Below are 11,789 nucleotides of genomic sequence, written 5' to 3' on the forward strand. Positions count from 1 at the left end.
GGGAGCTCGGAACAGGGACGACGATACCTTAGAATGGAGCGTAGAGGGCGTTGAGGGTTATTTGTTGGGAGTTGGAAGGTTCTTCACACCTGGATGACCCAAGAAACCCCTCTGGCGAACCGTCTGGATTTGGCGGGGTAACGGTAGCTGTTAATGCGGCCGGCTAAGGTAAGTTAGGTGGTTACCGTCACGTAAGTGAGATTGTCGCAGGCTCTGTTGGTCGGTTTCACACGCGCAACACTGTACGACCCACGCTGAATCGAGCTTGGTACCCTTCGCGAATCGCAAGTGCAGGCAGGCTTCAGCTTCTATATAAATACAACCACCTCACCGGGTACTAGACTGCAACAGCATGGCTCATATATATACAGGTAATAAGGTAGTTCCCGGCTATGGCACGAAAATGGACCAATCTCAAGCAATTGCCGGCATGTGCCCTTCCGAGGTGCCGACTGGATCGCTGGACTGCCAGGCATTCGGGTTCGGCCGGGCAGCCGGACTACACTACGGCTCACGACCGGTATAATTCGACAGCACAGATCAATGGCATTATGAGGCTTTCCGGAGCCTCACGTCATTAGCTTGGCAAATGAGGCTAAGGCAGTGCGTTCTCTCTTCCGATCTCATTTCACACAGGGTTGGTGGCCGCACATCGCATTCACGTGTCAGATACAGCTGCTCTGGCGCTTCCGGATTTTTTCCGTATTCACATTGGACCTTTGACCGTTGACTCCAATGATAGCAAATGGCTCCCGTGAGTGTGACCGATAACCGGTCAGGATATCCACCGTCCATGCATGCAATTGACTTCCCAGAGATCTCTTCCCTCACCCCCTAATCCTTCCCTCGACTGCCTTACTCCTTATCGGCAGCCTTCTTGGCCTTTGAGCCTCTCAGCTTGGTCTCCGGCTCCGGCTTGACCGGTCGCTGGGATCGTCGGATGGCGCTGGCACGGGCAACGGCGGCCTCGCGGAGGTCACCACGGTAGCCGGACTTAGCAGTCTGGTTGGCGACAGACTTGTAGATCCTAGCGATATCCTGTCAGCCCAAATCCACACTTTCAATCCCGTAGATGGAAGCAACTCACTTCCTTGAGGACTTGGCGCCGCCGAAGGTCACCTTGTGGGAGCCCTTGGCCGGGGCGTTGGCGCTGCCGGCCTTCTTGCTGACGACCTGGACGCCACCCTTCTCACCGCCAGTGATACCAATGGCCTATAATTTTCCCAAGAATCAGTGGTCAATTCATTGCGCATTCGAAATCGCGGATTTGTACCTTGTCGTTGACGAAACCGGCATACTGCGCTCTAAATTAGCCTCATAATTACAGCCATGGAAATTCACATCGGATATTTCGTACCTTGCGGCTGTGCTTGTTCGTCAAGTTGAGGGGGTCGCGAGAGAACTGGACCTTGCCGGCAGTCTTAGACTTGACGAGGTAGGCGTTCTGGGAGCCTGGAAATCAATGCTGTGTTAGAAACGAGCGCCCTGCTATTGCCGAATGTCGAGAAATACATACGAACAATCTCCCAGACAAGATCTGCAGAAACGTTAGGAAGACCCATTGTGATGATTGTGTGGTTCCTTTGCGAAATGTCCAAGGGAAAGCTGTCTCGAGTGGCAGGTTGAGCGTCGACGAATTTCGATCTCGAAATTGGTAGTTTGGGGTGTTTCCTTCACAAAATGTGTGCTTCGCTTAACCGCTTTTGTGCTAGCTCCTTGTCACGCTAGCATCTGTCGAATGCTGTATTCATGGTAATGGTCCGTGCCCCCCAGCTCAGCCCCCGGGTTGCGACGCCATCAGTTGCAGACGGCCTCCGTTGTAGCCGTAGCATCTATCTCATCGAGCTTCAACCAACAATTCCCGTTATCACCAACTCATGGGGACAGGCGATCGAACGCCTGGCATGGTCTCAGAACCTTCACAAGGCTAACTATTAAATTCGTTCTTACTCTCTTTTGTAATCGTCCATTTCTTCTAGTCCCTTGTATCCCGGCCATCACCCGATCCGTCGAACCCGAAAGCAGCCAAGCCGGCCACATCTCCAATTTCACCACCACGATGGGCTACATACTCTTCTCCATCACGTTTATGTTCCTCATATTGGTGACGGTTCTCATCTACACACGGTCACAGTGGCAGCACCTCGTTCCTGACATCCACATCCGGTTCCCCGGGCGCGACTACCTCTACAGCCGGCTCCCGAGCTCTTTTGCCGGTGACATAGAAGCCGGGCTGTCCAGCAACACGTTCGACCTGTCAGGAAATGTTGAGGGCGGCGATAGTCGCGCGGGGCTCGATGATGCGAGCAAGGCTGAGATTCTCAAGATCATGAAGAAGCGCCGGTTGAAGTTCGACGATGCCCGCAAAATGTATATGGAACAGCGGTTCCGCGACAACGGCATCGATGCGGATGGGCGACCGAGAGATCCCAAGTTCGTGAGCTTCTCATGATCTTGCAGGGGTCTTCTTAGGGTTGCTGTGCGTGGACAGTAAGCAGAGAACTGCGAGGCTCGAGCATGATTTCTATCAAGTTTCAGCAGGCGTTATTTGGCGTTTGAGGCATTCAGGGATAATGGCTGGGGATCACAGCAGTGGTCTCAAGAGGAGACATTTGAATCTCAGCTGGTGCTGGGCTTGTTTGGTCATTTGATACCAAGAGATTTCTCGTTTTCGCTAAGAAAGCATTCGAGTTTCTTTCTCTACCACATGGCATGCGCCCAGTTTTATTACATGAACGGTCTATAGTCTACTCAAGCGTATTGTGGCTTCTTGCAAAATTGTCATATCTATTTTCAAAACATCTTTGTGAAAGTCTTTTGCGACATCAAGGAAGTCCAGGTTGATAATGGAGGTTTCGACGCTATACCCCGGCTTCCCGATTGGAAGTTATACACTTCCGTCAAGGTGACAGACGTTGATCCTTTATGGGTAAAGCTATTAAATGCCGAGACTCGTCATACTCATCGAGAACTCGAAGATTCTGGTTCTCACTACATGTCTATGACTTCGATGTAGTGATAACTTGTTGAAGAGGTCATGATATTCTTGCCGAACTAGCACTCATTACTCTAGCGGAGGAGTATATTGAATTTATGTCTATTTATCATTGTCTCCTTTTTGATGTCATCTTTCATCTCGGGTCCCATTGCTCAATCAGATTATCATCTCTCTCCACAACCCAAATCCCGAACGTCTCCCCTTTGTTATCGTCTTTATTCCCAGCGTCTCTCTGAGAACCGCTGTGACCCCAGCCCATCCGAAACATTGCTCCATCACCGAAGGCACTTCTTTCAAGCTGCTTGTCGCTGAGCCGTTCCGCATCTTCGGGGAGGTGATCGAGAAGGTTCCCGTCTGCGACAAAAGCAGCCACACTCGCAATTCCTGTCGGAGACCGTGGAAGCGAATCTGTGTCCGTCAACAGCCCCCAACCGAGCAGAAGGAAGACCAGAGTCGCGGCCAATAAATCTTGCAGAACTCGCGTCGACGCCTCATCCTGCACGACGCGCCGCCGACCTTGAGGGCCAGTCGCCGTTACATTGTACTCCGGGTCTACAGGTAGCCTTCGAAGTCGCTCCGGGTCGTTTGGATCCCCCCATGAAACGTCTGCAGTCTCATTGGCACCGATGCGATATCTGGCGTTCAGGTTCTGAGCACGAATGACCCCGTGTTGGAACTCAATGGCCTTAGTCACAGCGTCTGATTTAGAGATATCCCCTAGATAGGCAGCAGGGATCGCATAACGAGATGTTGTGAGACGAGCAAAAAAATTGTCGAGGTCGTCAGTTTTGGGATAAACGTCAGCTATACCTGCATAGATTCCAGTCATCCCATCGGTGGCACAAGCGAGAAAGGAGAACATGCATGCTGGGCAGTGTTCGGATATATAATGTGATTCAGCAATTTCAACGTTGTTGAGGCAATAGGATCATTCATCCTAAGCTAGAAGTCCGGCGCATTTATACCTCAATTGGGAGCGCTCTCTGTATTCCCTTCCTCTCTCATACGGCACGGATATCCGGACATCGTCAACGATATCACACGAGTCGAGAGCCAGCAGTAAACGGCAAATCAATAATGATCTTGGCAGATGCCTGGACAGCTATCTGATGCAACTTCACGACCACACAAGCTTAAACAGTAGCTTCAGAGTGGCTGGTGTATCTGCAGGTCTCCAGATGCTAGTGATTGCTTCATCGGGATGTCCACCAATTACTGCTCCTTCGAGCTTTGCATCACGCGCGCTTGCCGCACGACAGCATAGACACTTGCCATCGTGTCAAGCCGTGAATGGTCTCCTTATCTGCCAAGACCATGGTTCTCGCCAAACTAGACAAGCTCATTTGATGAAAGCCGCAAAGTGTTCACGAGCATGCAGGTCAGGGGGCGAGCAACGATCGTAAGATTCACTACCATGAAGAGCATAAAGCTCAAGGCTAGCCCCATAAGGTAAGACTTGAAGGGATTGGAAAGGTCAGCCTACAGGTCAGCGGATTTCAGTCCTGGCGAGGCCTGCTACTTGTCCAGCTCTTCACTCCCAGGCAGCGAAGATGCCCCGAGGACATCCTACCAGAAGGTGGCCCAGAGACCTCCAGTATCGTGAGATTGTACAATTCAAAAAGGGCGTTCAAGTTAACTTCGACCACTTGGATAGTGCTCCGGTGTAAGCAGCTGATACGCAGGAGAAGCGCTTCAATGCAACCTCAGACGCTCAGGAATTTGACTATCCCGTACCCGTATACGCCAACCCATATACTCTATCGGTCAGTCACGGCAGTCCAACAGAACCCCGCGCTCTCGGGTCGTAGAATCAACAATGTAATGTCAGGATATTGACTTTGGGGCTGGGAAAGGCAGGTGATAGAGAGGGATGGTGCTGCTCTATCTTGGTAGGTCAGCTTAGAGACGATACCTGCGCGCTAAGGCAGGTCCCAGTTAGGCCGCATGTACTACCATCCAACACCAATAGGCAGGTGGTCTGAAGCGCGCTCAGAATCATCCAACAAAGTTATTCGCTTCGGTGGACGGGACCAAGAAAGCGGTGTTGTAGAGGTGCGGCTGAGTTGTAACTGGTCTTCGTTCTGCTGTCACCTGATGCGTATTGAAGTCAGGCATTCAAACTCTATCTCTGTTAATAATCTGACTTAGGGGTAATAGTGTTATATTAATTTAGCTGTACAGTTCTGTCGAAGTCTATGGAACACCCTCGGTAAAATACCCCAACTCTACGTCATGTTCCAAGACTTCACCCACCTCTCACGCTGAAGGGACAGCTGAATCTGCAAGAAGTGATAGTGTCTAATTTTACCATTAAAATAATATTATAATCCCAGCGTCCATCGAGACCAATAGTTTTCAGGGGGTCTTGATAGTAGGTTTAGCCATACAGCGAATGGACCAGACCACCCTGTTGGTGTGCCCTTTAACGCCGTTGCCCGAATCGTCATCTCAGGAGTCGGCAGCTCCGATATATATATACAGTCTGAGCCATTCAGACGACCACATCCGTACGTAGGTACAATCTCTCCCGGGTGTTTTGAAACCTGTCCCTATGTGATTAAGCTAGGACGCCGTCCCGGACATTGGGGTTCGTCCCGCCTTTCCCCCGAGATCCCGCAACTCATGGTCTGACCCTCCTCACCTCCGCTTCTTCGTCTCGGCGTCGCTAGGCAGGTAGACACGGTCGTCTCCGCCCTCGACGATGCGCACCATCTTCTCCATCTCGGACGTCTGCTTGGCCCAAGTGGCCTCTGACATCTTGGTCTTCTTGTCGAACATGCTCGCTTCCGGCTGGCGGTAGCTGCCGCCCAGCCTGTCCCAGATGGTCGTGTACTGGCCGTAGTTGTAGTTGAAGGCGAGATGGTGCAGGCCATGGCAGGCCGCCCCGTTTAAGATGGGGTTGTTCGCCATGTATTCGCCGTCGTGGATCAGGATGGTCCAGAAGTTGACAAAGACGAATAGTCCAACGTAGGCCAGCTTCTGCAGCGGGAACAGGAAGGGGAAGATATGGTAGGGGAAGCTCTGCGCGAAGCCGTCGAGCGGGTGGAAGGCGTGGCTCGCGAACGGGGTGGGCATGATCCACTTGTGATGAGGCTTGTGGAGATGCTTGTAGACGAACGGATGGTGTAGCCAGCGGTGGATCCAGTAGATGCAGAAGTCGGTGAAGACGATGAAGATCGGGAACTGCGCCCAGTTATACCACCCTCCCGGGCCCTCCTCCGTCAGGTCATAGAGTTTGCCAAAGCCCCGGACCTCGGCCAGGAAAATTGGCAGCGTGCACAGTGCCATTCCTGGCATAGACACATTGGTCTGCTTGATCTCCAACCATACTTGGTTCCTGAGGTACTTAGGGTGGTTCTTGGTGTTCTTGTCAAACACAAAGATGTAGCTTAACGTCGCGAAGACGAAGTATACAATGAGGCCGAAGACCCTGTGAGGCGCAAGAGGTCAGCCACGTGCAAGAGATGCGGGTACGGATTGGGGAGGTGGCCAACCAACCATGTGATCAAGAAGAGGGAAATCGCCTGGCGGAAGATATTGTCGCGAGGCCATGCGCTCATGTATGCAGCCTGCGAGGGCTCAATGGTGAAGAAGTGAGTCGAAGGCTTGTACTGCCATGTCGAGAAGGTTTGGTCGGTCCCGTTAGTGGGCACATTTGGATAATCGTACGGCGCCCGGCGCGCGGGCAGCACCCAGGAAAAGAAGTAGTCGCCAATGAAGCTGTCCGTCACCTCAAGAACGATATCCATGGCGGCGGCGGTGGTTCAGAGAACTTCAGAAAGAACGTCAAGACTCTGGAATCAAAGAGTGACAAGAGTCCAGCCGGTTGTCGGTTGGGGGAGCCCTTGCAATTATATATAATACCGGTGCTCGAAGATCCACGGTGGCCAAACTCGCCTGATCAATTTCACTATCGATTGTTCAGGGTAGGTCGCGATAAGTGCTAGGGGGCCCACCGACAAGGGGATAAGGGGCACGGGAAGAGTGAAGGGGTCTTGGAGAAGACCCTCGTTCTCCAAACACTCCAACAGCGCGCGCTCGAAACTGTTGTCCGAAGCAGGAAAACCCGAGAAGTCGCCTCGAGCCGGTTGGTGTGCTTGTAAGGATAAGGGGAGGAAAAGGAATGAGAAAGAGTGAGAGGCAACACTTGTGGCCGAGAAAACGGGGGGCTCAAGGGCGATATATCGGCTTCGAGTCGTCGCTCCCCCGGACCGGAGAGAGGCAACCTGGAACACAAGATACCTACCAACCTACCCAGGTTGTGTGGTGAGTGAAGTACTGCAAGATCAGGCACTCTACCTACCGCAGTACTGCATAGTAGATACCGTGCCGTACCTTGATTACGGTTGGTCGCTTGATGAGCGGTACCCACCGCAGAATTTCCCGGGAGGTCAACTTGCGGGTCTGCGGTACGATGGCATCTCGAAATCAGACTGTCAAGATGCAGTGGCCGGGAGGCTGTCGTGCAATCGGCGTGCGTAATAGCACGATGGAGGGGCCGCTGGGCGCTGTGATTTGCTGCTAAGCACCTCCACCCCTGCCCCCGCGGACAGGCATGCCGGTGCTGCGTACTAGTGTAGGTAAATAGCAGGCACTGGTAGCTCTTCGGAAGCTCAGGAAAGCGGTGCAAGAAAGTGGCATGTTTTCTGTTTGCTGGGTGGGTGGACGAACGAACATCTTCCTCGGCGGCGGCCATTCCTGGGCCTAGGTAAGCTTGCTGGGCTGGTCCCCTATGTGCTAATACCTTAGATACAAAGAAGGTAAGCTTCCCATCAAAAAGAAGGTCGATTTTTTATCAGATCTGATAGAGCTCTCCGCTTTTCTCACCACCCATTCGCCAATCCCTCCTCAATCCGCCCCCTACCCGCCGCCCCGTCTACACCGCCCATCTCCAGCAAACATACCACTAACACACCCCTCTGCCTCGTTCACCAGGTCCAATTGGTTCAGGGGCAAGCCGGCGGAGGATCAATATAGTTGCGGCAATGCATGTGCCAAGTGGTTGGCTGCTTTCTGCCCGGAACCTGCGAGATCCAGGACACGCCACTTGCCTATTGTTCGGCTCCGCACGCACGCACGCATGCCAACGCCCACAGCCCTTTCTACGTGTGTTCTTCGGGTATTCTACGGATTCGACGCTATGTCTGTCCGAATACGAATCCGACTACGTCAATTCGCTATGAAACGGCGGCTCACGCTCTGATAGGCTTCCATGTCTGTTTTGAATCGTAATTGACTCGAAATAGGTATCAAACGTCGGAATTGGCAATGGGATGTGTTACGACAGCAAACAATTGTCGCCTCCCAGTCGCCCTTTGTCTATATACATCTATATACAGGCGTTGAAAGGCCATGGCTGAGTCGCTCGACTGCTGATCGCTTCTTCGGCCAAGCAGTCTCTCTTCAAACTCGAGTCATCATTCAGATGATGCATTCCACTGCCGGGCCTGAGCACCGGTCGATGCCTTGTGACATGCCTGGTCCGCTACCCCAAATGCCATGAACGAGCCACTGGTCGACTTCCAAGCGTCATCTAGACAAGTGGAGGTCCTTGAAGCAGGGCTTGATTTGCTCAAACCTCGTGCACCCACGAGACAACATGGTCTTCGGCCCATGAACGAATCCCTTCGAAGTTCCTGCAGGTATGCAGCGTGCTGAAATCCGGCCAGAAGTCGCCTTCTTCATAGCCATACTCCGGGTACTCGCGGAAGGTGAAGATACCGATGTCGCCGGTGCACATCAGGTTGATGCGCAGTGCTTCTATGCAATGATCTACGTCTTGAGTTAGTGTCGAACTCTCAGCGACCAGCTTCCAAGAAGCAGCGCTACTCACCGACGTGGCCCATGAGACCCTCCTCCTCCTCCTGGATATCGCTGTAAATGTCCTTGTAGTACTCCTTGTGGCGGAACTGCCGGAGCAAGTTGAGGCAGTGCAGCTGATGGAAGACCTCCACGGCTGCTCTGTAGCCCTCGACGCCCGTCACTGGGTCCTTGATCTTGAGTGAGTTCCTCGGAAGGCCGAGGCGGTCCAACTCCTCCTCTGAGATCATCTGATCGCCCACTGCATTCTGAATTAGCAGAGCCCGTCGAAATCGGTTGGTGCTGACATACTGTCTGAGATGTGATCCCACATTGCGTCCACCTCTGGCCCGTACCCAACGTACGGACCGTCCACCACCGGCGTGAGGTTGTATCTGACCGTGTCATACTTCACCGCAGGTGCAGCAGGCGCTGGCTGAGATCAGCTCCTGTGACAAAGAGTGGCAGTGGGGCGGCGAGCCACTTACAGTATGATGAGAATTGTTCTGTGACAGTCAGATCTGATGGCCTCGCTGTTCGCTGGCAGAAGGAGAGTGTGAATAGGGTCAATGACATTGACAGCAGCACAGCATGGCCAAGCCACATCCAGTGCTTGGCCAGCAGCCCAAGCAGTTGCCTGTCTTCCCTAGTCGACAGGAATCTCGTCTCCTTTTCTAATGATCCGTTAAGACGTTGCTGCTCCTCGTCCAGAGGCACGGCGTGGTAAAGCTTCGGCATGTTGAAAAGAATGTAATTACTAAAGAGCACACCAGGTGCCAAGCAAAGAAGTGTAGTGAGGCTCAAGAAATGCTCTCGTCTACGGGACTGCTGGGTAGGAGAGACAAGACAACGAGGAACTCGTAGAAGGGGGAGGTGCAGCCGAGAGAGGCTGTGGCGTTGATCTCTCCTGTGCGTGTGATGCGCTCTCTTCCCAGTGTGCTTCTTAGGACAAGACAAGGATCGTCGTAAAGATGCAAATCAAGAGCAAATCACTCGTTGAGTCCGGCTCACAGAACAGAAGGTTGTCGCGAGAAGGAAAAAAGAAAGACTGGATTGGCTACAGCAATTCTTACCAAAGAGTTTTGCACGGCAGGAAAAGACGAAACGTTTGATTGCCGGCTCTAGACTTGAGACGGACGTGGATGGCCGTCTGGGGTTCCATGTTGTTTGAGATCTTGGCACGCGCAGGGCCTCATGGCCTCTTAGCGACTCTCTTCATTCAGCTAGCACCTACAGGCATTAAACACTGAGTCGGAGTCTCCCCGAGCGCCTATTTCGGTACATCCTTCTTTCTGTTTGTGCGCGCAGTTAGCGAGTCAACATCGAATCCACTTTGCGAGGTCTGAGTGAAGCTCGTTGGGGTTTCAGCGCATCGTAAAAGGCATAGAGCTGAAGCAATGGTGTGGTGCTTCAGAATGCCGTGGGCAAGCAGGAAATTGAGGCGCTGGGGTTTCAGCTGGGGTTCAAGAAGCGGCTAGTCTAGACGAAAGCGGGCGACCTCTCAGGGCTCGTTATTGCTTCCCCAGTTTCGAAAGGCCTCGCGACGCAGCAGAAGAATAGCCGAGCTGTTGCATATGATCACCAATTGCCCAGACAGGATGTGCGCGAGAGACCATGGGAATAGCATTGTCGGGCTCGCACGCCATTCGCCGTCTCTACGATCCACGGCTGCACCGTAAAAGACCCTTTATGCCGCAGACAACCTCATGTCCTGGTTGCGAGAGATGTTAGCGTAGACATAATTAGCAGAGGCCCTTGTCAGCGACCGGGAGGGCTAGCCATAACAGTATTGCAGCCCGCCAAGTGATATGTCCCCCTTTTCTCACGATGTGTGAAGCACAGTGATGCTTGCTCGTTAGCCTCAGCATTGAAGCTTTTCTAGCGTTGCGCCGCCCCCAGGAACTGCGGCATCGCGGCACACCATACCCTACCCATGTTGCTCTCGGCCCCTCGATCCAAAACAATTTGGGAGGAACGCCATTGGGTGCTGCATTGAATACTGTTGACGCCATTGAGCTGCAGAATGAGCGTAGCATCGTGTTGGGCAACTTGTTGCTATTCTTCTCCTTCGTCACCCATGCCTCTCCCAGCCGCCTCTCATCACGATGGCCCACAGGCTGTTTCGGTCGTCCATCATGAGACGTGACCCTCCGACAGAAGAGGGAACGGCGATCAGGTTTGACATATTCTAGTCCCAAGCCAAGCTCGAGGTGCCGAGCAGGCTCCCCTAGCCAGGCATGGGGAACATGAAGCCAGTTGGGAATAAGCGTATTTTCGTGGAGCCCTCCTCCACATGGGTCTATTCAGGAGTGTTGGGGTGACATATAAAGCACTCAAACCCACGCACTTCTCTTGGAACCTGCTCACTCTGTATCTGAGATCAGGTGTTAGCCCGCAGTAGTGGTTTCATTTCTTTCTTTACCTGTAGTGTTATTCGTTCTTTTCAGCTGCCGGTCAGCAAGGATTCTTTTCAAAATGCATACGCCTTCGTTCGTCCAGCTGCTGGCTACAGGCCTGGTCGCCTCCTCGACCGTTGCCAGCTTCCAGTTCCCCGCCGCCGGGGCCATCTCCCTCCGCAGTGTCGGGACTCTGGTCGCCATCGCCGCTCCGGCCCTTGCCCTCCCGGCCGCTATCGAGGAGCGTGAGCCTCGTGAGTCTCTCCGAAGTGGAACATATGTGGCCCCATAGGTTGCTAACCTATTGTGCCAGACCATCAGGGGAAGAAGAAGAAGCAAAACCAGCGAGATCTGTCTGCCGTTGGCGAGATCGAAGCTCGGGAGCCCCGTATGTCATACCAAAGTATATCCTACCCAGAGCCTCGAGACTAACACACATTGGACACAGACCACCAGGGCAAGAAGAAGAAGCAGAACCAACGTGATCTGTCTACTGTTGGCGAGATCGAAGCCCGTGAGCCTCGTATGTTCAGGCTACCTTGAGTGGTTGTAAGCTTCACCTAACTTCGATATGCAGACCACCAGGGCAAGAAGAA

At 53.0% G+C, this 11,789-nt stretch overlaps 5 protein-coding genes across 5 annotated transcripts; 2 read left to right on the forward strand and 3 right to left on the reverse strand.

Moving 5' to 3' along the window:
- Positions 1-855: 855 nt before the first annotated feature.
- On the reverse strand, positions 856-1,562 carry UCRPA7_1623 (putative ribosomal protein l28e protein; the record flags this gene model as incomplete). The annotated part of the gene is made up of 5 exons (XM_007914204.1): positions 856-1,027; positions 1,088-1,212; positions 1,274-1,297; positions 1,358-1,452; positions 1,517-1,562. The coding sequence occupies 5 exons, from the start codon at positions 1,560-1,562 to the stop codon at positions 856-858; spliced, it is 462 nt and encodes a 153-aa protein (XP_007912395.1).
- A 497-nt stretch (positions 1,563-2,059) lies between these two features.
- Positions 2,060-2,452, forward strand: UCRPA7_1624 (putative protein precursor protein; the record flags this gene model as incomplete). The annotated part of the gene is made up of 1 exon (XM_007914202.1): positions 2,060-2,452. One exon carries the CDS (start codon positions 2,060-2,062, stop codon positions 2,450-2,452), a length of 393 nt encoding a protein of 130 aa, XP_007912393.1.
- A 3,183-nt stretch (positions 2,453-5,635) lies between these two features.
- UCRPA7_1625 (putative c-5 sterol desaturase protein) lies at positions 5,636-6,747 on the reverse strand (the record flags this gene model as incomplete). Its single annotated transcript, XM_007914199.1, has 2 exons — positions 5,636-6,428; positions 6,497-6,747. The coding sequence occupies 2 exons, from the start codon at positions 6,745-6,747 to the stop codon at positions 5,636-5,638; spliced, it is 1,044 nt and encodes a 347-aa protein (XP_007912390.1).
- A 1,823-nt stretch (positions 6,748-8,570) lies between these two features.
- Positions 8,571-9,535, reverse strand: UCRPA7_1626 (hypothetical protein; the record flags this gene model as incomplete). Its single annotated transcript, XM_007914205.1, has 4 exons — positions 8,571-8,770; positions 8,832-9,059; positions 9,110-9,229; positions 9,286-9,535. 4 exons carry the CDS (start codon positions 9,533-9,535, stop codon positions 8,571-8,573), a joined length of 798 nt encoding a protein of 265 aa, XP_007912396.1.
- A 1,737-nt stretch (positions 9,536-11,272) lies between these two features.
- On the forward strand, positions 11,273-11,736 carry UCRPA7_1627 (putative spore germination protein; the record flags this gene model as incomplete). The annotated part of the gene is made up of 3 exons (XM_007914200.1): positions 11,273-11,447; positions 11,507-11,581; positions 11,642-11,736. 3 exons carry the CDS (start codon positions 11,273-11,275, stop codon positions 11,734-11,736), a joined length of 345 nt encoding a protein of 114 aa, XP_007912391.1.
- Between the last annotated feature and the right edge of the window lie 53 nt (positions 11,737-11,789).

The sequence above is a fragment of the Phaeoacremonium minimum genome (assembly GCF_000392275.1).
Source record: "Phaeoacremonium minimum UCRPA7 unplaced genomic scaffold PA7_03_scaffold_123, whole genome shotgun sequence".
In the NCBI taxonomy this organism is placed as follows: Eukaryota; Fungi; Ascomycota; class Sordariomycetes; order Togniniales; family Togniniaceae; genus Phaeoacremonium; species Phaeoacremonium minimum.